At 38.4% G+C, this 25,051-nt stretch overlaps 1 protein-coding gene across 7 annotated transcripts in view; it reads right to left on the bottom strand.

Annotated features, from left to right (window-relative positions):
* Positions 1-25,051, bottom strand: part of NRXN3 (neurexin 3) — a 963,379-nt gene that overhangs the window by 502,798 nt on the left and 435,530 nt on the right. For all 7 annotated transcript variants that reach the window (XM_021542850.3, XM_021542849.3, XM_077784015.1 and 4 more), the window contains one exon: positions 17,391-17,510. In XM_021542850.3, coding sequence (XP_021398525.1) covers positions 17,391-17,510 — 120 coding nt within the window. The remainder of the gene's footprint in view (positions 1-17,390; positions 17,511-25,051) is intronic.

Below are 25,051 nucleotides of genomic sequence, written 5' to 3' on the forward strand. Positions count from 1 at the left end.
CTTAATGAAATGAGCATAAGAAGCTGAAAGAAACCAGAGAGGAGCAGTCCCAACTTACACAGAATGAAACAAACCTTTGGTTATTTAATATTATTTCATAACTCCTAAGCCTCAGGAACAACCTAGGCAATGGAGTAGTGATATCTCCTCTCTGCATTTGGACTATCCATTGCTGTTCAGTGTTGATCAACAAGAATCATTTATCTCCAGTGAATTTAGAATGCATGTGCACATAGAGCCAAAGGGTTTGTCTGTGGCATCAACAAAGCCTAAAACTGCGTGGCTACACCCGCTTCTGTGGATATATAGAACTAACCTTCATGACACCAATTCAATCCATTACTAAGTCCTTACTCAAAGAAAGAATAATTTATTTTGTGAACTGAGGCAAAGGGATTGTTGGTAGGAGGAGAGGAGAAATTCCTAAAACTTTTGCATTCTGATTGACTACACAATAATGTTGAGTAACTACTACAAAAAAAAGATTTTTTTTTTTTTTTTTTTTGGTTCGGTTTTGATTGGTTGGTTGTTTTTTAACTCAGGGTTTTTTCTAAAATTGTCTTCATTCATTACCACTGTCCATGACCATTAAATTTCCCTCATATAAACAGTGAAAATCCTCCCTCCTCATCCAGAGATGCTCTGAGAAAAATGAGAAATACTTCAATTGTAAGACAGATGTATTGCTTCTTTGCTGTCTTTATATATATATATATATATGGGTTTTTTTTGACTCCAGGTTACCTTCCTTGCTGGACCTCTTCAGCTATTAAGGTTCTTTAGTGTCCTTGCCCAGATGACACAAATATTTTCCCTTTCATCATCTGAGATATCTTACAAACCTAATTTATGCAATCAAGAATAGGTCCCATGATGTCAAAGCTGAAATAAGATCTTCTGAAACTGGTAACATGTATGGCAGAAGATAGTAAACAATTTTTTTTTAGCTGTGTTTAGTCATGACCAAATTTAGGTTCTTTATAGTTCTAGAGCAACCTGTCATTTAGTTTGCAAAGTAGGAGGATGTTTCCATGCAGTTTACACTTAACCTTACTTAAACAATTTCTGCTTCTCTCTACTCTTGATCAATAAATATTCAAGTCAAACATTTTATGTCAATTTCTTCTGAAGCAGAAAGGCAGACAATAGTAGAAAAAGAATCCTCGGCTTGGAATCCGAACAGTGAAGAAAACATTCAGATGGTGATCCTTCACAGCTGCCGACTGAAGAAAATGCTTACTTGAACTGCCAGGAACTCTGATAGCTAAGGGACAAATTGTGAAAAAATACAAAAAGAAACCCATACAGACAGCCGAAGTGGCAGGCAGAGGTTTAAAATTTTATCTGAGTGATCTCTTTGCAAATCTGCAGAGTGTATGTAAGACCAACATTAGGCACAGGAGAATAAGAAATCTAATTTAGGAGTATGAAATTGCTTTTTGAAAGGATTTTGAAAAAAGCTTAGAAATTATCCTTTCAGAAGCTCCTGTCCCAAAATTGCTTTCGAATTATTTTCTAAATACTTAACCCTTTATTTTACTAGAATAAACTTTATTTTTTCTTCTTTTTTTCTAAGTCTTATAAATATGTCTCTTTAGATAAACTAGCCAACACTGAGCTTACTTGTTTTAAGAACCAGTGATAAACATGCATTTTATGACCAGCTAAGTCAAAATAAATATTTTAAGGTTCTCAAGCTGTGTCTACAGAGTCATACTTATCAGGCAACACGCAGAGACTCAAAAGGGCCTACTTATGCTACAAACCAGTGTAGTTCAATGAACAGATGAATGGATGCAGCAAAGACACTAACTCATGGATTGCAGCGGTCCAAGTGAAGACATCCACCACACCTCTTGAGTACTAACAAAGAAAAAGAATTTGCTCTATACAAATTTCAGCAGAAAAGCTCTATATCTTCCACATGGAAAGGCTGCAGTTAAACAAAGATCACCACTAACATCCACCAAGAGACAGAACCTAGGTGCCCTCAGGCAGCTCCAGCAGTACTCTGTCATAGGTGGTTTCACAGATCAAAAGGGAGAAGACAGATTTACTGCCCAGGCCAGAAAGTTCCAGGCATAGGAGGAGTGTGGGCCTTGCTGTGCCCTGCTTCTTCAGGCAATCATTTGCCATTAGAAGGTTTTTCCTTTTCTTTAGTGTGTGAAACAGAAGGTAATTCTAGGTGGATTCAGTTATTCATGTGTCATTAAATATTGCTGCAGCAGGTCACTGTGCTTGTTAGTTTGTATTTACTGGTGACTAAGTGAAATAATAGGGCTTCTGCCACCAAGGACTTTTCTATTACAATTAGGAAAAATAGGAAGAGATACTTCCATTATCAAGTTTACAAGTTTTACAGGTTTCTGAAAACATCTGAGCTCAACTTTTGTTTTCTGACAGAACTAGCACTACCAAAACATCCAGTCAAAAGCTGTAATTGGCAAAGGATAGAGGTTATGAACAGTGGCTCTGTCAAAATTTCCTGTTGGATTTCCAATTTAAAACTTACAGTTTTCAGCATTTATTCAATAGTATTCATTTACCTGGAAAATATAAAAGTCGTGTTCAGCTTTTGACCTCGCTTCTCTGACCACAAGCCTTAATTAGAGCCAAAAGCAAGAGAACTGTTCTGATGTTGAAGCTTTTCCTCAAGAACTTTTCAAGATCTTCCAGTTCTTCAAAACATCCCACAAAGTAAGCTATGTATTGGTCATCACAGCAGAACAGCTGTTATTTTCTCAGAGACTGAGCCATATCTGAACCAGAGGAAGATACCTAAGTGACCCCAAACTAGCTCATCCTCCCTGCTATCTTCCAACTGCCTTTTGAAGAGGAAGCTCTCCTTGACATCAAATAGTCTCACTACCTTCTGTAGGTAGCAGTTCCCAGACTAAAAAGATATATAAGACAAGAGCAACAAATGCCAAAGGAGACTTGGAGTCATTAAAAAACAAAACAAAGAAATTAACAAAAAAACCACAAGCAAATGGGAACAAGGGAAAATTTGCTCCTTGCTTCCTAGTTTAAAAATTCTGTCTCTGGAGAGTTGAACCCCTTCTGCTCTGATGTGTCCTCCTGCTGTTTTACTGCAAGCTCTGTCAATTCACAGCTGCTGCTCTGCACAAGTCCTGGGCTGCCTTCGGAAAGAAACATATGTAAAAGCTGGGGAACCATTTCCCCCACTCAAACAGCAAATCCCAAGTCAGAAAGAAGACACCAATGCAGAAGTCAAAAACCTGCATTCTAACAGCAATGACAAGGAGAGTCGGGGCAAAAGCTGTACTTACCAAACTAATGAGAGTAGCATCAGTTATTTCCCACACAATCAGGTCCTGCTTTGAGATAGTCTACCTCACCCATGTCCCCATATTCTCATCCAAAATGCTCTCAAGTTACTGCTGCATTGTGATCCAGACTGGCCTCCAAAGCTCAGTATAATCTATATGCAGTGAACACAAATCACTTAACTGGAACAGCAAGAAGAGCTCAGTTATTTGCTAACATGCATGCTTTTGAGGAAGGCAAAGCAATTAACACATTGTATGCAGAAAACACCTTCACAGTGTTATTCATAAAGTCTTGATCATAATTCTCAATCCCCTAAACCTTGAAGTCATAGCTACTACATGAAGATAAGACAACCCCAGAGAAGTATCTGGGGAGGACTTAGAGTCAGAAACCTATCAGTGAAGCCTAGCTTTTATTGTTTGGTATATTTTCATGGTAGCAGAGACAGGACACTGATGGAAAAGTGATGAGAAACATCACTTCTGAAGTTGAAAATCCCTCTGGTGTATATCTGGTGATACACAGAAGCACTTCTGAAATTATATCTGGGAATTAAAATTTGAATGAGAAATCAGAGCATTGGAACATTTACTAGCACCATAAAAAACTGCTAGAGGTATCCAGATAAGAAGCTTTTCTTGTCCCAGAGAACATGCATGACATGGAATTTCCATGCCATAGCTCTTGGGGATTAATGATGGCAAAAACTGCTGCTTATATCCAAAACATGTCCTGAGGTAAGGGAGTAAGAAACAATCCTTACACAATGGTGTCATCAATGTAGTTAGGTCCTAAAGTTCCCCAGCTGAGTAAAAGTAACAACTGTGAAAACTGTAAGATGTGCATTAGGAATGGTGCTGAAATGCATTAGGTATTTGAAATGGAAAACTGTTACTTGACTTGCCCCAGAATTGCAGTTGTTCCACATGAATCAGGACTAGTCATAAGAAGTTAAAAAGTGGGGAGGATCTCATCCTCATTTAGGCACGTAAAGATTTTGTACCTCTTCTCTACTAAGCACCTCCACACCACTTATGAGGATTGAGACTAGATATTATAAATCAGGAATCCGCTCTCTGTCAGCACAAAAGCAAGAAAGTGCAAGTTCAAGCTTTTGAAAACTCCCAAGAACAAAAATGGGAGGACAAGTGAGGTCAGACTGTTCTTTACAGAAACATGAGGAAATGAGAGGCAGAGGTGTGAAGACACTGGACACACATCTACAACACACAATGAGTGATAATCCGGAGTGGATTTTATTATATATAATGGCAAACTCCAAGAATACACAACGGATGGAAAAGCCTTTCACCCCAAATACCTGCTTCTGTAAAGAAAAAATCTGTTCTACTGAACAAAGGGAAGTTCTCTATCCATAGCTACAAAAAAAATATTAAAAAAAAAAAAAAATAAAAAAACAAAAAAAAACCTGATTTGCTTCTTTTACTTTCCACACTGACACAAAACTTGCTTTAGCAACCCAAGAATGGCTAACACCCTGGCAAGTTTGTCAAAGGTGACTTTACCCCCCCCAAAGAAGCCTCTTTCTCTCTTTCACCTTGTGGCAGAAGATCAGTGGAATTCAGCCATTTCAAAGACAAGCTTCCAATGTTTCCTCATTGCAAAGACAGTACCTTCAGTAGTGCTCTACTCCAAATCTAAGTGAAAGCAGGAGAAATAAAATTACTCCCAAAACCATAAATAGGAAAACATATGGTAGGAGAATGAGAACAGCAGAACTGCTAGTTATTTTAAGTGACAAGATCACATAATTTAAGTTTCCAGGGCTGAAGCCCTGGAACATTTTGCACAAGACTCAAATAAAGAAATAAATGGGGAACTAGGCAGACCACTGCAACATGCAGGCATCTTCCTGACTCAGCAAGCTATCCACGAGGAACAGCCACAGACAAGAACACACAATATGAGTTTTTTCTGTTTTCTCTTTAGTATGTCTGCCCTGAAACTACGGCATCTGGAAGCATTCTCCAGAAGGTTTCCTAAACCCTCAAGTCATGGCAAAGCTGCAGGACTCAATAAATATCAAGGAGGACATAATCTGTAGAGGACTATACAAAGCCTTAGGTGATTCTGGAAAACCTCTTTTTGAGATTAATTTGGAGAGGCGAAAAAGACAGCTGGAAGATAGAGATTATTTCTAACTTCATTTCAAGTTTTCATAATCCAAATAACCACCAACAACCTGGGAAACTCAAGCAAAGGATGCTTGGGGTCTGTGGGTACACAGCACCATCTCGTGGAGTGAATGGAACAAGTATAAAAACCAAAGACTGATTTCAGCACTTGAGACGTCTGCAGCTTGGCTTTTTGACAGGCTCCTCTTCTAGAAGGTTAACAAATCTCTCTATCGAATTTGTGCATTATAAAAAAAGTTCACTGCAGATCTATAAAGAACAAATGAACAACAAACAACTCCCTATTTTTATCTCTCAAACTCATCACCGTTAACATAAACACTGCAGGCCTCTTCATAAATAGAGTGTGGGCAGACAACCATCTGTACTGAATTTTATTTGCCAGCAGGCCTAGCACAGCTGTGAGCACCCTTTTCTTACAAGTCTGAATCTCATGTACTTAAGGTGGGCAAAGAAAACAAGACTACAAATACAAAATTTGGCAGGAATAATAACCTATACTTCTCTCTATTTAGTACTGGAAAAGAAAAAAGCCCTTTTCCATTTAGAAAAAGAAAGAAACTCAGAGAAGCAGCTATTCCATACTTTCCAGTATTTGCTCCCAAATATGGTGGTATGCTTACAGAGTGTTGGAGAATTAAGTTACCCAGCTGGTTCACATCTTACTGCTAATAAATAAAGATTTCCAAGCACTACTGAAAACATGAAGACCTGATTAGTTTCTACCTTATGACAGGTAGAATCTCTGCAACAAGTAATTTAAGTGTCCTGACTTATAAAGGAGCTAGGCAAATACGGGGGTCTCTGTGAAGAAAGGATGTAGTTGGTCTTACTTTCAGCTCCATCTCAATTATTGTGTTATACCCAGCTCTACTTCAGCAAATACTTCTAAGTTTATTCTTAGTTCATCTTGGCCTCCAGGATGAAAGTTGTTTAGAAACAGAAAGCACTGTGTATATTGTCTATGCATTTCAAATAGCTCCCATAATTATTTTAGAACAGGTCTTTCAAATGTGAAATGTGGGTTAATCATGTTCTCTGGTACACCTAATTTAAGTTTAAATGACTTGAACTATCCATATTCCATGCATATGAGCCACCAGTAGCAATTCCACAGCCAAGTGGAGATCTCCATGAGGATACCTCCCTTAAGACAAAGCATAAATCTATGTATCAAGTATCCATCAGAAGCGTCTCTATTTCAGCATGGTACAGTAAGGGATTTAAATCTCTAACCTCTTCTAAATAGGACAAATGCTACTGGTAGAAAGTGCAAAAAATGGAGAGAAACAAAAGAGAACAGGCTAGTGGTTTAAGTTTTGGGGTTCTTTGGGTTGTTTTTTTTCCTGAGAGTACAACCACTTAACTTCTATAATTTGTTTTAAACAATGTGAAGCATAGACAATTCTGTCTGATCTCCGTTTCCAGCATTCAAGTAACTATAACAAGATAAATTCTCAGGATAATCCCCATGCTGCAGCACTACATGCTTCAGCATCATGTGGCATGTAGGATTAACATGGTGCCCTGCCTAGCTCAATATACTGGACAAGCGTGCACAACTCAGCAATAGTTCACACAGGTATTTCAGATTTTCAGATATCTATGCATGGCAACTCATGTACCAAATGCATATTCTGCAGAGCTGACCCAACAGTTACAAGACAACAAAACCATGCCCTGTTGGGCAACTTTTCATACTTCTGTCAAATATGCCTATTGAACTCAAGATAGATAGTGGTGTCTCTGCCTCTCACACACATGTACAGGCATTCAAACAGGTTTTTCTCTTGTCCCATATCACACAGCAGGAGTGCCTACAACCTATTTGCTGGCACTCAGATTCACAGTCACTGCTTCTGAGAACTGGCTAATTTGCACAGAGCCAGTTCTGCTCAGTTCATTCTGCATTGGTAACACAACCAACCCAGTGGTACAACAGCAGCAGGAAAATGAGTCTGCTGATGTCAGCAATAGTGCTGCCTTCTGTAACATGCAGTTGGCTTGGATCCAAAATGTAAACCCTGGAGCACAGGCACTTATTGTGACAGTCTGCATATCCAAGTGAAAGACACCTGATGGCTGAAGCCTTCAGTAATAAAAAGAAATACCAATATTAGCCCTCTCTTCAGCATTTTGCTGAACTATGAAACAATCTGTGACAGATTAACTGTTAAAGACACAGATCCTTCTATGGGACCTATAAATTGTATGATGCATGGCTTGTGATATTGCTATCTATCTCCATCATTTGCCTGAGATCAGAGGGCAGAAATGTAACAGACAGAAGGTCATTTAGTACAATCTGGAAAAAAAAAAAAAAAAAAAAAAAAGATAAATATGACAGATGGTTATGGGAAGCCAGCAAACCTGATACCAGTTTTGCTGTGGTCAAGCACTACAAATAGGTTTCAGACCAGAGACAAGAGGAAGAATAGAGCCTCAGCCACATTTCCTTTAATATAAATGTTGGAGTCTCTCTGGAAGAAAAATATGCTTATATTTGGCAGTTATATTACTGCAGTCAGAGTCTAGTCAAGACATTCTGGTCTAGAGGTCAGTTATGTTACCTGAGACAGTTACTCAATAGACATGAGCACAACTACTCTCACATTAAGGCTAGAGACACTTGAACAAAAGCCACAAAGATCAAACTGCTTTCATAGGAATGGAGCAGTTTTCAAATCTCTTTCCCCATCCTACTCAAGGCCACACTTTCAAACATTGTGCTGGCAATATACAGAAGGGCCTATCCTAGACTAGGGAGGCCACCACAAGGCCATGCTGCTTGCTTATGTCCATCACAGAGGTCTGTGAAGAGCCTCAGGAAGTCACAGCCAGTAGCTTATTAAATAATAAACCTAGGCAGACGAGGATGAACTAACTTAGGTCAATGCTTTCAAACTAAGATTAGTTGTCTTCTTTCTCAGGTTTTTAAGCATTTTCTGTTAACTTGCACAATAAATTCATCCTTATGATGCCATCAATAAATCATAAGCTTTGTTTTGAAAATAATGAAATAAACCACATTCTGCTTTTTTATTCTTTCATATTTTCTGTTCAAAGCTATTCTAAGACTTTCACTGAAATATGCAAAGTTTTACTTGCCCTAAATGTGAAGTTTTCATTGATTAAACTACCACCCATGAAAAATTTTCACCAGCTCTGTATGCACCCAAGACTTTGAAATGAACTAATGTTCACAGATTTGAAAGCTTTTTCATCTGCAGGCAGCTGTCAGCTAACTGGGGTTTCGGTCAACACTTACATCCCAAAAGTATTCAAGTTATATGATTATTCTTAGGGTTTCTTACTAAAAAGTCTAATTCCTCCCATGATCAGAGAAGTTATTTTGTGTCCCAAAATCTCTAAGGACAGCAAAAGTCCCAGGCTGCTCTCCCAGCATTTGCCAAGGTCTCAGATGTCAGTACACAATGAAACACCTCCACAAAGATAAATTAAATCCACCAAAATGTACTCCCCTGTACAAAGCTTGTTTCACAGGTACCAAAGCAGCCAATTTCAATCTGCCCCTCAGGGATCATTATTAAGATAACTGTAATTAAGGTTTTTCATCTAATCCCCAATGTTCTACAGCTGAGATTATATACCAGCTCCTGGGTAACAAGATTGCAACATAATAAAGCTATGTCCCAATATGCAGCTAAACTCCACTGGAGATCAATAGTAGCCTTCTGTCAATGACAGGAAATAATTAGTACATTAGGCAGCTCAGATACTGAACAAAGAATCTCCTTCAGGACCTCTGACTCCTCCTGCCTTTGTTTTTCTTTTAACAATTTCCATTGCAGAACAATGAATAAGAATAAAAGAATCTGTCTCTTGGTCCCTACTGACCCCAGCATCCTCAGGTAGCCCCAGACTTGCGGGCTCAAAAATCATCAAGAAGAAAAAAGTTTAAGAATTCCAGTACTGCCTGAATCTCTCTGCATGTTGGCATTCTCTCAGCTACCCACACTGTAAATATTTTATGACATAGATTTGCCCAACTGATGACTGTAATCTTAAAGGTAGCTTTTGGTCTAAGGTATATGAAAACTATATATATAAATCTTTAAAACAAAACAATTAGGCACATTTGATATGTGGACTGTGAGAATCCCATAGCAGATTCTGATCTGCAACTATTAGCATAAATTAGAAGTTACCTCATTGAATTAAATAATTACTTTGTATTTATAAATGTTACTGCAAACAAAGTCTAGTCTGTAAAATAGAAAAGATTGACTTCAATTTTCATCTATTTGTTCTCACCCAATAATGTCGGCTCTTCTTTGTAAACTGTTCTCTATGTAGACAGCCTGGGAAACAAGCAATAATCACCTTGAGGACCTGAGAGGAATAAGGAGGCAATACAGTGTGTGCTACGGCAAACAGCTCTGTGCTGCCTGGGAAAGCACCAGGTGAACCCTATCCCATCTTGTTAACACCATTACACCCCACTTACCACACATCAGATTTAGATTAACAGCTGAACTGCACACATATATAACTCAGCTGAGGGCTGCAAAGATGGGAGACCACACAAAGCCCAGGTGGGACAAACAACAGATTACAGATTATTACAAGTCAGAGTTTCCATCCTGGACAGTAAGCCCAACATGGAAATCATATTTTCATAATCCACAGTATGACTTACAACAGACTCACAGGGGATTGGAGGGAATGATCAAAGCCAGCTGTGTGTTCACCTGTACTAGTGACTGGATATCCTGCTGCAGATCAATTGCAACAGCTGAAAGACTAAACAGATTTTTCAAGGTTTTTTTTCCCCTTCTCTGCACAAGAACAGGTATTATCTGCATACCATATGGCACTCAAAATACCTCATGCTGATGAAACCATAGTAGGTGTAAGATTATCAAAAGTGTTTGGACAATACAATTGAGGACAGAAGTTTCATAGCATTGTGTAGGGGAGAAAAAATCCATTTCAAATAAAAGTCCTTAAGCACAGGGTGATTCTTGCCAATAAAATCCAACTCTACATACATTTTTCCTTATCTTCCAAATTCAGTTCTGTACTATCTTCTGTGAAGAAGCTACAATAAGAAGAAAAGAATCTTTAAAGAGTAAATTTGATGGTTGAAGACTTTTTGTATTTTTCTGAGTTTTTACATTTACTGCTTCTTTAAAAAATATGAACGTGTGCAGAATATTACAAAGAAAATGCTAAATTTAAAATTAATCAAATCATTGTTGCACTTGACAATTTAGAACACTTAATTTATTATATTACATTCAGTCAAAATATGTGCTTACAGATCATCATCAACAAATGGAGCTCGGGGTGACAAAACAGAGACTCTTATTCCACTGTACAACATTTCTGTTTCTGCTGCCAACTTACATCAGTGTCTTATCAGTGATTCCACCCTGGGTGTTCCATTACTGAAGGAACAGGTTCTGATGCCAAATCTCTCATGAGGCAAAACACATAGGCAAAATACAGCACCACTTGCTCAGCTACTTTTAAGATGAAAAGTGAAAAATATTGCCATGACTAACAAAGAGCATCAAATTAAAGAAAAATACTGTCAAAGGAAGCAGAGATCACAAGGAACAAAATTATGGCAAGAGCCTTCTGTGACATGCTTATGAAAATGGCATAGCTGATGAACTGCACCAAGAAGGGAATTAACTGCTCAAACTGCTCAAAGGTTGATAACAGAAGCTGTAATCACTCCCACCTGTAAAAGTCTCTCTCCTTCCATGTTACTGAGTCTGTAGCATGGCTAGACCATAGCTTATGTGCTGACAGCAGCCAGGTGTGCACAGATATCAATGACTGATTGCAGCTCTCATTCTAAATGCTCCTTCTGCCAAGCTGTAGAAGCAATCGTAATTAAATTACTCACTAGAGACCTAGCTGCATTTTGGGGATCACAAAAGGATAAAGTTGGCTAGCTTTCACTATTAAAAAAAAGGAAACACTTTAATGTCAGGGCACCTTGAGAAGCTGAAAGGTGCAGAAGAAGCAATTTCAAAAAGCACCTGTCACTCAAATTCCCTCTTTCTCCTCCAAAACAGACAAATTTCTCCCTCTAATGTTGACAGCACTGCCCATTCCAGATGACTCCCAAAGGGAGCATGGGGCAAACTAGTTCTTGATCTGCAGTCTGATCTGATGTTTAATAGCTGTTACTCAGGAGAGGGAAAAGAATGAGCATTCTTAAATCACTGAAGAGCTAAGGCAGTTGTGTAGTAGGTTATTACTAAGCATCAGAAAAATGCATGGTGCTTTAATAAGTAGCACCAGTTTCTTGCCCAAAAGATGTTACCTTTCCCAGACCTGCAGGGCAAATGAAAGTAAACAGTGCTAAGGAGGATGAAAGCAGGGTTCATAACTGAAATCACATTGTTATAATTTACATCATGTACTAAAGTACAGCATTGCATTTCCCTTCTTTTTTATTCCCATCCTCAGAGGATATGGTCATGCACTGTCAGAAGACACCAAAGGCTTACATTAGGAACTGAAAATGAGCCATCAGCCAGAAAACACTAGTTATAATAAGTGAAAGAACACTAAGTAAGAAGGAACAAAGTATGAGGAGAGAACTAAGAAGTAGGTTGAGTGTCTGACCTGTTGTAATGAAGCATGATTCATGACTCACTCAAGATAAATCAGAGGTGACTCTTTCTTCGTGTAGGATGGATGTCTCTGTAGTATCAAAGGCAAATCCCCAAGCATGCTGATATTTAAACAGCTGACTGGTTTAGCCATGCATGACTAATGAAGTCTATGCAGATTTATTTTCTACACACTAGCAACCTCTTGCTCTCTGACTCAGTCAGTGAGTAAGCCGGGCACATTAGAAACAAATGGGTAATAATTAAACATGAACAATGAAGAGTGTTTCTGTAAGTAAATCAAGCTGAGTTTGTTGGCATTAACATTAAAGGAGGTTATGAATTCTGGACAAAAATTGGCCCAGATGATGAAAAACACAAAATACTGAGACAGAGGGAATAGGGCTCACCTCCCAGCTGGGGGTCTGAATCCTGCAATGGAGACCACAAGCAGCAACTGCTCAGTGACTCACAAAGTAAGTTACAGGTGCAAATGGCTTATGAGCACATCAGAATAAAGCCATCATCATAAAGGAAGGGTTGCTTATTTAGCCATTTTCCCTGCTAGTAGCCTCTTCTAGTGACTATTCTGCTATGCTATTTAAGCAGGTGTGAGGGAAAACCAGTTCTGCCAGTGAAAACAAGTTTACAGATTATGCTCCAGAAGCATAAATACACTTTCATTCATTTACTTTGTAGGGTGCAAAAAAGAAGGGCATTAATGAAGAGGGATGGGCCTGCTCTGACAGCCTTGGTATCTCACGCATGTGGGGCTAAGGTCAGCTTCAGTCTTCCTTAATCAATCAAAAATACCCTGTGCTTTACTCTAAAGTATTTGTCTAAGACAATTTTTGCTAATTTTGATATCCATCCTTTTATGTCAAGTAAAAAAACTATTTTGGCTAGTAAGCCTCACTCACTATGATTACATAACTGAAGTTACCAAAAGCTCTTCCTGTGATGGTGTTAATTTAATGAACAATGGAACAAAATCACCATAATTCTCTTTCCCTCTAATCCTTCCCTCCTCCAAATGTGATTCACATAAAGACAGTAAAAGCATATAGGTTATGCATCACAGTGAAAGGGATTATGAAAAAAAAATACATATTATTGCACAAAAAAACCCCAACAGCCCTCTATATTACTTCTCTCCTAGACAAAAAACAAGCATCACTCAGCCAAGCAACCTCATTGGAAGGATCCTTGAAAAGGATCCTTGAAAAGTATGGAGAGTGGAGGCATATGAAGACACCAACACAAGCGACAAAAAGCTTGGGCTTCCTTTTCCTTTTACCATTCAAATGGAAAAGTTATCATTAAACCAGGTGTTTTAAACTAGGCTATTACAACCCAAAGTTTATAAATAAATGAATAGATAACCCCTCTAAAAGGACAATAGTTAGCAGATGGATTTAACTGTTTCAACAACAATGTAAAACCTGTTTCAAAATGTGATTTATACTCTGCTTGCATAAGCCATTGCTGCAAATCATTGATTTTTCACAGGCAAACACCTCCACTAATACATACTTGTGTTACCCTGGCAATTGATCTTGGAAAGCTTGACCCTCAGTGTTACTCATCTGCATGAAGCACTGAGTAAAAAGCAGCATTTTCTATTATCTAGTTTGACATGGATATACCATTTTCATTTGCTAGATTGCCAAATGTCTCTTCTTGTGCATTCTCTTTTGTGCAGAAAATTTTATTGTTTCATCAGACAGACAAGAATGTGAATTAATCAAAGAATCTGTAAAGCTGTTCATAGACAATATGAATAAATACAGGCCACTTCTCAGGTAGGTTGGAATACTTAACTAGCATGTTTTCATCACATATCATGATTAAAATTATCAGGATGGAGTTCACCCCAGATGTAAGACACTTCACTAACATAATGGGTTAACTTTCCTTCTGCTACCTTACATGCTTAAAGCTGCAGATTTGAACAGTCTAAGCAACAGCTTGGCATGCCAGGGTTGTTTAATATTTCTAATATTAACTGCAATACACTAAGACTGACTTCCTACATCTTAGAGTAGTCATGTAGATTCTTAAAATAGGTTGCAGTCCACATTATTGAATGTGATGATGAAATGACTAAAACATCTATAAAGATTGAAGACTATGGAACAACTTCCAAAATTTGAGAACATATTGTAAACGGCATGGAAAATAGAACCAGAATATCCTGAATAGCGTCACTGCTTCTATTTCTACTTTTCACTTCAGGTGTTAGTACTGGCCAGTGTGAAGGCCAAACCTTTATATTTACTTTTGTACAATGGACCTTTTCAAATGAATTTGAGGAGAGGGGGTGTTTGTGGGTTATTCCTGTGTTTGGTTTTTCTAAGCATCAATACAGTTGTACAAGACAGAATGGACCATATTAAAACTGAATCTGCACCCCCGTAGCTCCCACTAATTTCTTGTTCTGAAGCATCTTGATTCCTAAAAAGTAACAAACATCTAAAACAGAGCTACAGACAAACAGTTAACATTAAAGGCTATATCATCATTCCCACTGGGAATTTAAATCCTAGTCTTGTTAGGCATTACTGGTGAATGGATAAACACGTCTATAGGTTTACAAAATGCATCTCTGTCACCTCTGAAGGGTAAAGGGCAACTACAGGTGCTTCCTCTTCACCCTTCAGAAACAGTAGGTCCAAGCCAGTTGCATCTGAATTAGGAATTTTAATGTCCTAGCCCTTGGACAAAAATTTAAAAGGAAAAACATATCGACACATCAAGATTTACTCAGCATTGATAAGACTGAATATCTTTGCAAAGTTTGCTCTAGCACATAATTAAAAAAAAAAAAAAAACAAACATAAATCACACCTACTAATAGTTAATTAGGGATAATCTAGGTGATCAACAAGAATAATTGAACACCATAGTTTCCATTTATCTATCTCAGAGGCACAGATATATTTGTCATTAAACACACAAAAATGCTAATTTCCAGTGTGGACATTTGACTTGATTAACATAAATAAAAAGGGAAACTATGTACAGTAAGTCAGCCTTTTGCTATCATTTTCCTTATGTAAAACTCTACCTGTTCCATTTACTTCAATATTCCATATTTACACCAATGGGAGACCACCGATTGCTCATAAGGTGGAAATAGCCATCTACTAAATGAATGTAATGGACTTCTGTGACCAAAAAAATGTTCTACCAAAAATCCTAATGCATTTCTAAATGAAAGACCTCAGGTTACACAGAAGATATCTCCTTTGGTGTCATTATTTGCACTAAAATCCAGTCTAGAGTATTTGCTTCAATTGATAGATGCCTGTACTTTTGGTTAGCAACCATATCTTAGAGGTAGGAAGGAACATGACTTTAGCCTTCTCAACTACACACCCACAATGTATCTTGATATTATCAGGAAGTCAGAAGTAGAACTCTATTCCCAATGTCATGATACATGACAAAGACAAAAATCAAACAAATAAACAAAACCCACCAAAAAAATTTCATACGCACTTTTTGAAGGTCCCAAATGACGTCTTGTCATGTTCCAGGAGTCCACACAACTTACCTTTCCAGATCACTTTGAAACCAACATCCTTCTGCCTGCATTTGTAAATTACCAGCCAAGCCTAATAACTGGAGGCTGGCTCCTACACTGCCCACAACACCCCCACTCATTTCAAGCTCCCTTCTCTGCATTATTTCCAGCTGCCAGCTGAGCAGCAAGAAACCCGCAATTACAGACATAGGAACCTGACTCTTCCTGATGCTTCTGGGCCCATTCTAAGCCATTAGCAACATCTTAACAAGGGCACTGTTCTGGAGTTGTGAAGCCAAACACATTAGAAACAAACCCCACAGTATCAATAACATAAGAGATTTCCTGGATATGTATTTAAATGCAACCCAAGTGAATTCAAATTAGTGTTTCTTTCACACGTTTGTGTGCTATGCTTAGCAAGTCTAAACTGATTGACTGAACAAGTAGTTTGAGAGTGGGAAAGTGGGTGTCCAATTGATAAAAGCAAACCAAAATAAAAATGCAAAAAATTGGCACCAAATCTTGTGACTCCAATATGAAATGCTTCTTCTGGACCCAAAGGAAACATTCTGAATTCCAAAGCAACCCAAAACCAGATATAGCATTACAATCTATAAATCTGTGTCAGTAGTACCTTGTTTATACAGCCCCTGTCAAAGTATGAAAGCTGATAGGCCTTTCCAGCATCTGTTTGAGAGAAATATGCTGGAAGAAATGGGAGACCAACACAGACAACACTACATATTATGAATGACTCAGGAAAGCAGGCATTTGGCCTTCAGCAGAAACGGATTGTCGACATATGCTACACAGCTTGTCATATGTGCCACCAATTCAGTCATGTCTCAGACTTTTAGGGGAAGGGTTGCAGATGTGACAGTGCTGTGGTACCAATATTGCACAGACCTTGCTGGTATCGCTAATTAAGTCAACTACAAATACCTTAATGAAAAGTAGTCTTTTTCTGTGTTTAACATTTATACAGTCAGTGAACCAAATTATTGAAGCCTACTGTTATGCTTACTACATCACTCATGATGTATTCCTTTGTTCCCTGCCTTGGAACAAGTGAAGGAGGTCACCTCAAATAAGAGAAGCAAGCAGACAGTAGAGCTGAAGTGATCTGTTCCCTCCAGGCAGGAGCAAAGGCCAAATCATGATGAGCAGAGGGAATGTCAAAAAGCTGATTATCTGCCCCCTAAAGGCAGACTTAAGGAGTTTGTTCAATTATTTCATCAGAGATCCTAGTAGTAATTGGCCAAGAACATCCAGTGTTTTGAGATTAAGCAAATCAATACCCCAAGAAGCACAGTGGTTCTGCGGTGTATTTAACTGATCACTGGCTTTAAGTGAACCTTCTCAGAAACATTACTCAGCATTTCAGCACACAGCTAGTATTTTAGTAGAAGATTAGAACACTATTATCTAGAACATTACTCATTTTATATGCATTCCATGACTTTTCAAACCAAGATTTGAGTGAAAATCTCAAAGCATAATTCAGTACACAAAACTTAGTCATTTTTTACCTATGAAAATATTATATACAATATCTGCAAAGTCATTCTTGGTTTCTCTAAACCAGGAATTCCATTAACATCAATTACCACCATTGGACTTGTGGTACTTGAAGAGGGGGAAAGAAAAAAACAAAAAAAAAACCAGCCAAACAATAGGCTTTAAAGAAATTTCCAAGACAAAATGTTTGGATTTGGCACCGTGAAAGATATATTGTAATTAAAAAAACAATGAATTATCTTTTTTCCGTGCTCTCTTATATCAGAACTCACAGGTCACCAATTCACTGAAAAGTCTACTTACGATCATTACACTGGCTCCCAGAATATGAAGTCATGGAGCAATCACAGGTGAAGCCTTCCCACTGCTGATTACAGATACCCTGATTGGCACAGGAATCTTCTTGGCAGGTAGTGCTCGGCCCTGGAGAAAGATGACAAGAAAAGAGTGAAATAAAGCTGAGAGAATCACTTGGGTCAGGCCCACGATATCTTTAATAATCACTACCATTATCATCAGGATCCTCATGCAGAAGAAAGCACTAACAATACACTGCTCCATTCCTGGACGTGCAAGAAACTCAGGTAAAAAGAGCACAAAGACAGTGTACACCTCACAACAAAACAGCAAACTGTAACACAGAGTGAGGAAGAGGGAACAGCAACATATTTCCTCTTAGGCAGGCCCAACTCATATGTTCCAAACTTGCTCAAAAAATTTTACAATAAAATAGGGAGTGATGCCAGGCCAAAAAATATGGCCAAGTTGTGCTTCCCAAGAAGTTTGATCCCCTAGTAGAAATGAAAGGTAATTATTAGGCCAATGAACAATGCCTCATCATACTCAAAGAAAACGGATAATGTAGATTCAAACTGAAGTTTTGAAGCCTCAGCTGACTATAATTTGGCTTTATAGGTTAAGAAAAGTCAGCCAGAGAAAAACCAAACACTCTGACCTATCACATAGGTTCCTCTGGAAACATGCTGATAAAGTCCTCAGAAGGGCATGACATGTACCTACAACACTTCTATTTTTGGACTGCTTTCCATGCTTTTGGTAGAAGCAGAGAAGGAAGCAGCCACCACTAACAGAACAGCCTTTCATTGTTCTGTGATTTGCAGCTAACAGTTGCTATCCCGCTCAGGTAAGCCTTGCAAAGACAAAATCCAAGCAATAGGCAAAAAAGTAATCTTCAGAGACCCTGAATTACAGCTACCGTGCCATCGACAAGGAGGTAGCTGGATTCTGAATGAAGCAAGAGCAGGCATGAAGCTGCAAGTCATAGATTACAAGAACATGAGTTTGCAAGTTACTTCCCAGGCAAGTATTTTATATTAAGCATTCTGGACAAAGGTATGTCACTCCTGTTTTGCAGGATTTTAAATAAAATGTACATATACATTGGACATACCTACTATGCTATATCCTGTATGGGTTGGAAAAGAAGAATTGAAAGAAATAAAGCAGATAATAAAGGATCAACTGGCTAGGCTGCCTGAGATCAGTTCATTAACCACTTCTGGTCTAGGAGAATGCCACAAGGACAAAGAAATAATTGTTCAACCCATCCCAGCATCTTTCTTTACAGTCTCTGCTAGCAACAGCAACTCCACAAGACTCAATCCCTTCCTTATTTCTTCATCACATCAACACTACCATCTGTATTTTATAGATGAGAGAGGACAGACCAAAGCAGAGACAGCATTTTAAAATATTTTAACATAAAATTAAACCCTTCAACCTCCATCAGACACCATCCATAGTGATTTCACTAAATCCCATTTGATACTGAGATTGCACATCTGGGCACTTCTGTATTTACAAGCCCTTGTAGAACCCACATCTAACTGGAAGTCCCATGTCACACCATGATCCTCCCAACAATTCAAAGAGCAAGCCAGAAATGAACCCTTAAAGCTTTGGTGCAGAGTTTCTGCTCTCCCCACCAGATCACCTCTCCTCACTGAAAGAACAGAATGGATGAATTTCAGTAGCTTTTCTGCTATCTGCATTTCTTTACATCTCTCCTGCAATGAGAACGAACATGTGACTCAGTAAGCAGAGTTTGACTGAATGTTAACAAAAACCTGAGCTTCTTCCAGAATTTATTACACTGTTTTAAAAAACCAAACAAACAAACAAACCCCAAAACCTCTAGGTAAAAGCATAAGTGTGGTTAATAGAAGACAACAAAGTCCCTGAAGGAAAATTCACCTATTGAAAAGAAGTGACAGCAGCAGCCACAGCAAGAAAACCCCTTGTTGCCATGCTGAAGGAAAGTTGAGCAGCATTTTTCAACACTTTTCTCCTCCCCTCCGCCTCTTCTTCCCACCCACCTGACTCTCATTTGCAGCCATATGAATCCCAGTGGTCTCAGTGGCACAGTGTGAAATTAACAGATCAGTTCTAGATTAGAACAGAGCTGACAGACTTTCCAGCGTGGGCTGGCAGGCACATGTATGTACAGGCCGCCCTCCTGCCTTTACTTTTGTAAAAATCATGGATATAAATATACATACATGCGTATCAGGTTATGGTCTGATACTTGCTTCAGACTTACTCTGGCTGAGCAAATGAAGGGCTAACATTTAACAATCTGAAATAGAATATTAGTTGCCATTTTGCCTAAAATGTCTAATTATCTGAGGATAAGGAATGAGGATCAGATACCTCTCCTGCCCATTACTATCCCACTATCTAACCTCTAACCTCAATCATGAATGCCAATGCTCCTAGAAGTATAAACAAGCAAGATAGCTATACCTATATTTTAAAAATTAAACCAGAAAGCAACTGTGACTCTATGCAAACTTGCTACAGCATCAACTACATAGACCATTACATAGCAGCAGAGTAAAATACCATTTTCAACAACGATTCTCCACTTTTCCTACATTTTCTGAGAACGCTTTAATCACTAACTGGCCTTAACAACGGGTATATCCTTTGTCTAGGTGCTACAAGAGAAAGGACTCTATTCAAGGAATAAGACTGCATGAGGCCCAGCACCTGTGGCTTGAAGTCTTCAATAGAGCCCAGAGAGCCAAAGTACTTGAATTCATGGCCTGTATTATGGTGTCTATATTGTATTTAACAGAAATCAGCTGTGAAGATGGGAACAGCACTTTCAGCAGACAGAGGGGGGAAAAAAAAAAGGAGAAAGAAAAAACACAACAATGAGGAATTTTGAAAGCCTGACAATACCACAAGGAAGCTTGAAGCCTGATCTGCCATCTTTAGAGTCAGTCGTGACAGCACAGCATAGGTGCTGGGTACTTGGCCTCACTTCTTAGTACTATGGGCCACTTGAATCACAAAAGGAACGTTGTCTCACAGAGTTCATCTACTCCTGCTGCTAACAGTCATTGCCTGATGTCATAATCCTCTGTAGCAACAGAATTTTCTTCAGAGCAACTAATAAGGATGTCACAGGGAATTAGGATTTTGGATTAGGGAGCAAAGTGACAGAAGCACAGGAAGGATTATAAAACATTAAGATTGTGCTACCACGTACGTGCCCTTTAGTGCTAACGAACAAGAAAATAAGATAACAAACAACTTATATATAAAGCAGTAGAATTGTTTCTAAATTACTAGTGCCATCAGGACTCAGGTCTATTTTTAATCTCATTCCTCTGGCAACACTAAGAGCAGATAAAGTATTTAAAAGCAAAGTTTCAGAACTAGTCTTCACATAATAATCTGAGATACCTCTGATTTATCTGTTTGTAGCTGAGCTTGGTACAGTGCCTTCTTCGTGCCACACACACAGTGGAAAGAGGAGTAAGTGGGCAGCAGATACCAAGGAAGTGCAGAAATCCCCAGTGCAGAAAAGCAGCCCTGCTAGCAGAAGCATGACTTGCTGTGCCACTTCCTGTCCAGGTTAAGCCTACCAACAGAGGCATCTCCTTTGGGACATGAAGTAGAAAACCAGGATTCTTCAACAATATCCTTTTTTTTTTTATGTCTACATCTCTAATTTTTACTGGAACAGTTCAGTATCCAAGGACTTGCAGGATCTGAGATTTGCTCAGTCATCCCCCCTGGGAAGGAGACCAGTACTACACTTTTCTTCAGCTACCTATCCAGATGTATTGTTTGTTTATTAATTTTTCTACTAAGTATTTGAAGAAAATCACCTTTGAAGAGTATAATAGCCTAATCTTGTATCTGTATTCTGCTTAGACAAATTGCTTTTTCTACCATCTTTCCTGCAATATCAGTTGTATGGTATGTTTCTCTTTTCACTGAAATTAAAAAAAAAAAACAAACCCAACTCTACTGCTGCATGTTGCTAAAACTTTCATGTTTCACTGGCAAGAAAAGTCATTCCTTCTGTATCTTTTGAAAGCTCTTTTCAGGAAAAGAAACTCGAGAAATAAAAGACAGCATTGTGTTTATTGTTCTTCCAAGTTACACATGGAATCAGTTTATACAGCAGTTGCAGGATTATAACACAACTGCCTCATGCTTTGATCACAACTAGCAATAAATATTAAGATAAGGAAACCACTATTGGTCTTGCACATAACACCTTCCTCCACACATGAAAAATTCACTCTTTTTGAAAGGAATCAACATTTGTGTTAATGCTATGGTCTCAATAAGATGAAGATCAGCAACAGGGGAAGTTCAATAACAATATGGTTCCATTTTCATTCTTCATCTCCCTAAATGCTTTCATCTCTTCCCCTTCTATCTTCAGAAATGTTACGAAGCAGTAGGAAAGTAATATACACGACATCTTTACAGCCTTTGCAGACTAAGGTGCTTTTTTAGTCCTATAGTTCCTAAATTACAAATGTCATGCAGCACTGAAATATCTCTACCACTACTGTAAAGTCAGATATTACAATCAATTTACACCTTTGATAAATCTACACACTACTTCTGTCAGCATTCCTCTTTCATAACCAGAGAGCGTCAGCCTTTTTTAATTCAATCTGCAGTAGCAGTTCAGCTCAGAAAGGCATCGGGTCTTGGAAACCATATGCACTAGCTAGGAAATAAACCAGTTCCAGGATTCACTCTTTCTTGCAGGTTAAGTAGGAAACAAAGTTATACCCAATAGTTTTCCAATGTTAGAATAATTTGGAAAGCAAGATTTTTCCTGTTTAAAAAGTGAGCAAAATTAAGGTTGAATCTCATGGAACCATCACTTTCTGGGACGGACCATACCACGTATACTGGTACTGCCAAATATATATTGGTGTGGCAGCATTTACTTTGCACAAATGCAAGGAACTAAATTATAGTCAGGGTTTAGTGCATGATTCAGAAAGTTAGATCCTGTATTTTGAGTCACAGATAGCAGAAAGCAGGAATATCACAGACTAATATAGCAAACCAGAACCACAAACCAAACAGATTTCCAACGATTGCAAGGCCAGCTCTTCAAGCTCTCAGTTTCATACTTTGTTAAGAACTCATCATCCCTTTCATCACCTAAATAAGGTTAGACATCTGTCAGGTTCCATATTTAAAGTTACTCATTGTCAGAAATAACTCAAAAGTTAGCATTCTTCTGTCCTCTGAAAAACGTAGCCATCTTTTTCATTGCCGCAACAGAGCCTGAATACTTCATCCACCTGATACAAGTCATGGTGCTGAGTCCTTTTGTTCCAATAAGTGGCTGGTCTAAAAACTTCAGGAACTGAGACTAGTTAAAATAACAAATATGCACAAATGTGCTTTCTCCCACAGAAAGCACATCTCAAGATTACACAAGAAGGGAATCTAGAAGCAATGGCAATTCATAGAAAGGGATCTGCCAAGTGCTGGGATTTCCTTCCCTTCAAAGAAAGCTGGCATATACCTATCACCTTCTCCCTTGCCACTCTTCTACTTTCCATTTCTAGGTAACCTAAAAGGTTATGAGAAACGTGTTTATACACATGCTGGTGAGGAAAGACTGAAAAAAGGCCAAAAGAAGAAAAATCCCAACCAGAGAACAAAAAATCAACTGCATAAAAGGGAGTATGCCTGCACACAGAATGCAACAAGGGACAGGGAGACACAAATGAAGCAGAGAAACTAAACAGCATTTGGGCATTCAGACACAGAAGCTAAAAGCATAAATGAAAATTAAAAGGGCTGTACGTGAACAAGAAAAAAACGGAGTACATTGGAAAAACATCCTGCCTCACTGCAAGTCACAGCAATAAAAAAGAATCACAGAATAGTCTGATTTGGAAGGGACCCACAAGGATCATCAAGTCCAGCCCTTAAGTATGAGGCATCATGGCCTATCCTGAAATAGCCAAACCTATTTAGCAAAGGTTGGTTTCCTGGAAAGCCAATACTCCACTTTATGCACTCAAGCCACACTTCTCCGCAGGCTTCAATGTAATCAGATGTCTCTACCTGAAGGGCAAATACTCCTATAGGGTTAAGACCTCTGTAAAAAATTGAGCATGAGATGGAATAATCTTCACAGGTGTAAAACTCCTTTGGTTCTGAGGGCTCTGGAAAAATCAAAACAATAGATCTCTTTGCTCCAGAACTCCTGTGCATGATGCATCCACTTCAATAAACATCAAAAATCAAGCCCAAGAATTCCTGTGCATGCATTCTGAATTCTGATGGACACATAACTGACTACAGAGAACAACAGTGGCTGTGGCAAGAGAGAGACAATACTTTCTGATGTCTAATCTATGTCCCAAAATCATTGCCACAATTTGAGTGGATGGCACAAAACATCTTAATCCCAAGGTTATTTATAATCCAGTGTACTTCCGGGACACTTTTTTCTTATCACTTTCTTTTCTCATCAGTCTCAGTCCACATAAATTTCCTATTTTTTCAAATATCATCTTTTACTCCTTTCATTTACATAAACTTCAGAAATCCCCTAAGGGCAGCACTTCTCTAAATCACTCACCTGTGTAAAACAGAGTATTTCAAATTTTACAGTAGGGAACAGGTCAGAGATGCCAACAAAATGTAGTTGCAGTCAGGTGCTCCACATGCATAAAGCAAAATACATCACATCAACTTCTCTCTACATCGAGGCTGTCAAATTTTTCAGATTCAATGTCTCATATGGATCCAATTGCTGAAATTATCTCAGCCTGTCAGTATCATTACCTGTTGGGTGAGCGAGTATCTCTTAATATGCTCCTGTCAACAACTGCTACAGTGAAAAGCTGCTTACCTATTAAAATATCCTTATTTGTCCAAATTTATTTTTATCCTTTTCTACTGAGCCACAGAACACCAAACTACGTAAAAACACAGATGATATCCTGAAGGAAAGGCAATGGCTACCTGCCTATACCTGGAATACAGAACAAGAATATTTTAATTTGAAAATGGTATGTATTACATTAGATAAGGTCAGCAATGTCACCAGGTTTTCACAGTAAACACAGTGAACAAAAAAGGAGTTTATGAATCATGTGATTAAAGCTACAAAACCTCAATTCCAGAGATATGTAAAATGTCAGGAAGTCTCTATCTCAGAGGGTGAAACAGGAACATTCTCTATTTTGTCTCACAACAGAACCTTAGGCATTAAGTGGCTTAGACATAAAATTTAAAGATGACTAAGATGATCCCATAACAGATGCCATCCACAGCTTCAGGACTGCTAAACAGAGACATGTTGTTCAATGCCTCTGACTTCCCCTTCTACCTGAAACCATTATCTCCTTTTCCATTAAAAAGGAGGAGCAATTTTTAAACTTTTGCAGCATTCCAGAATAAATTAATTTGTACTCTATATTGCAGTCTGTACAGATGAATTGGGAAGTATATTTTAATTATCATATTTAAAAATATTCACTTTCAATGCCATGGAAGACATCTTTCTGTTTATACTAGTATCAAAGACCTATTATCTCTAATAAGCATGTTTCCTTAGTTATGTCCCAGAAAAAAGTCTACAGGGTCTCTGAGAATACCTGGCTTCCTTCTTTTTCTCACAAATGCTACTCAACCTAGTGCCTTTCTCAAATAACTCC

Source organism: Lonchura striata, chromosome 6, assembly GCF_046129695.1.
Source record: "Lonchura striata isolate bLonStr1 chromosome 6, bLonStr1.mat, whole genome shotgun sequence".
NCBI lineage: Eukaryota > Metazoa > Chordata > Aves > Passeriformes > Estrildidae > Lonchura > Lonchura striata.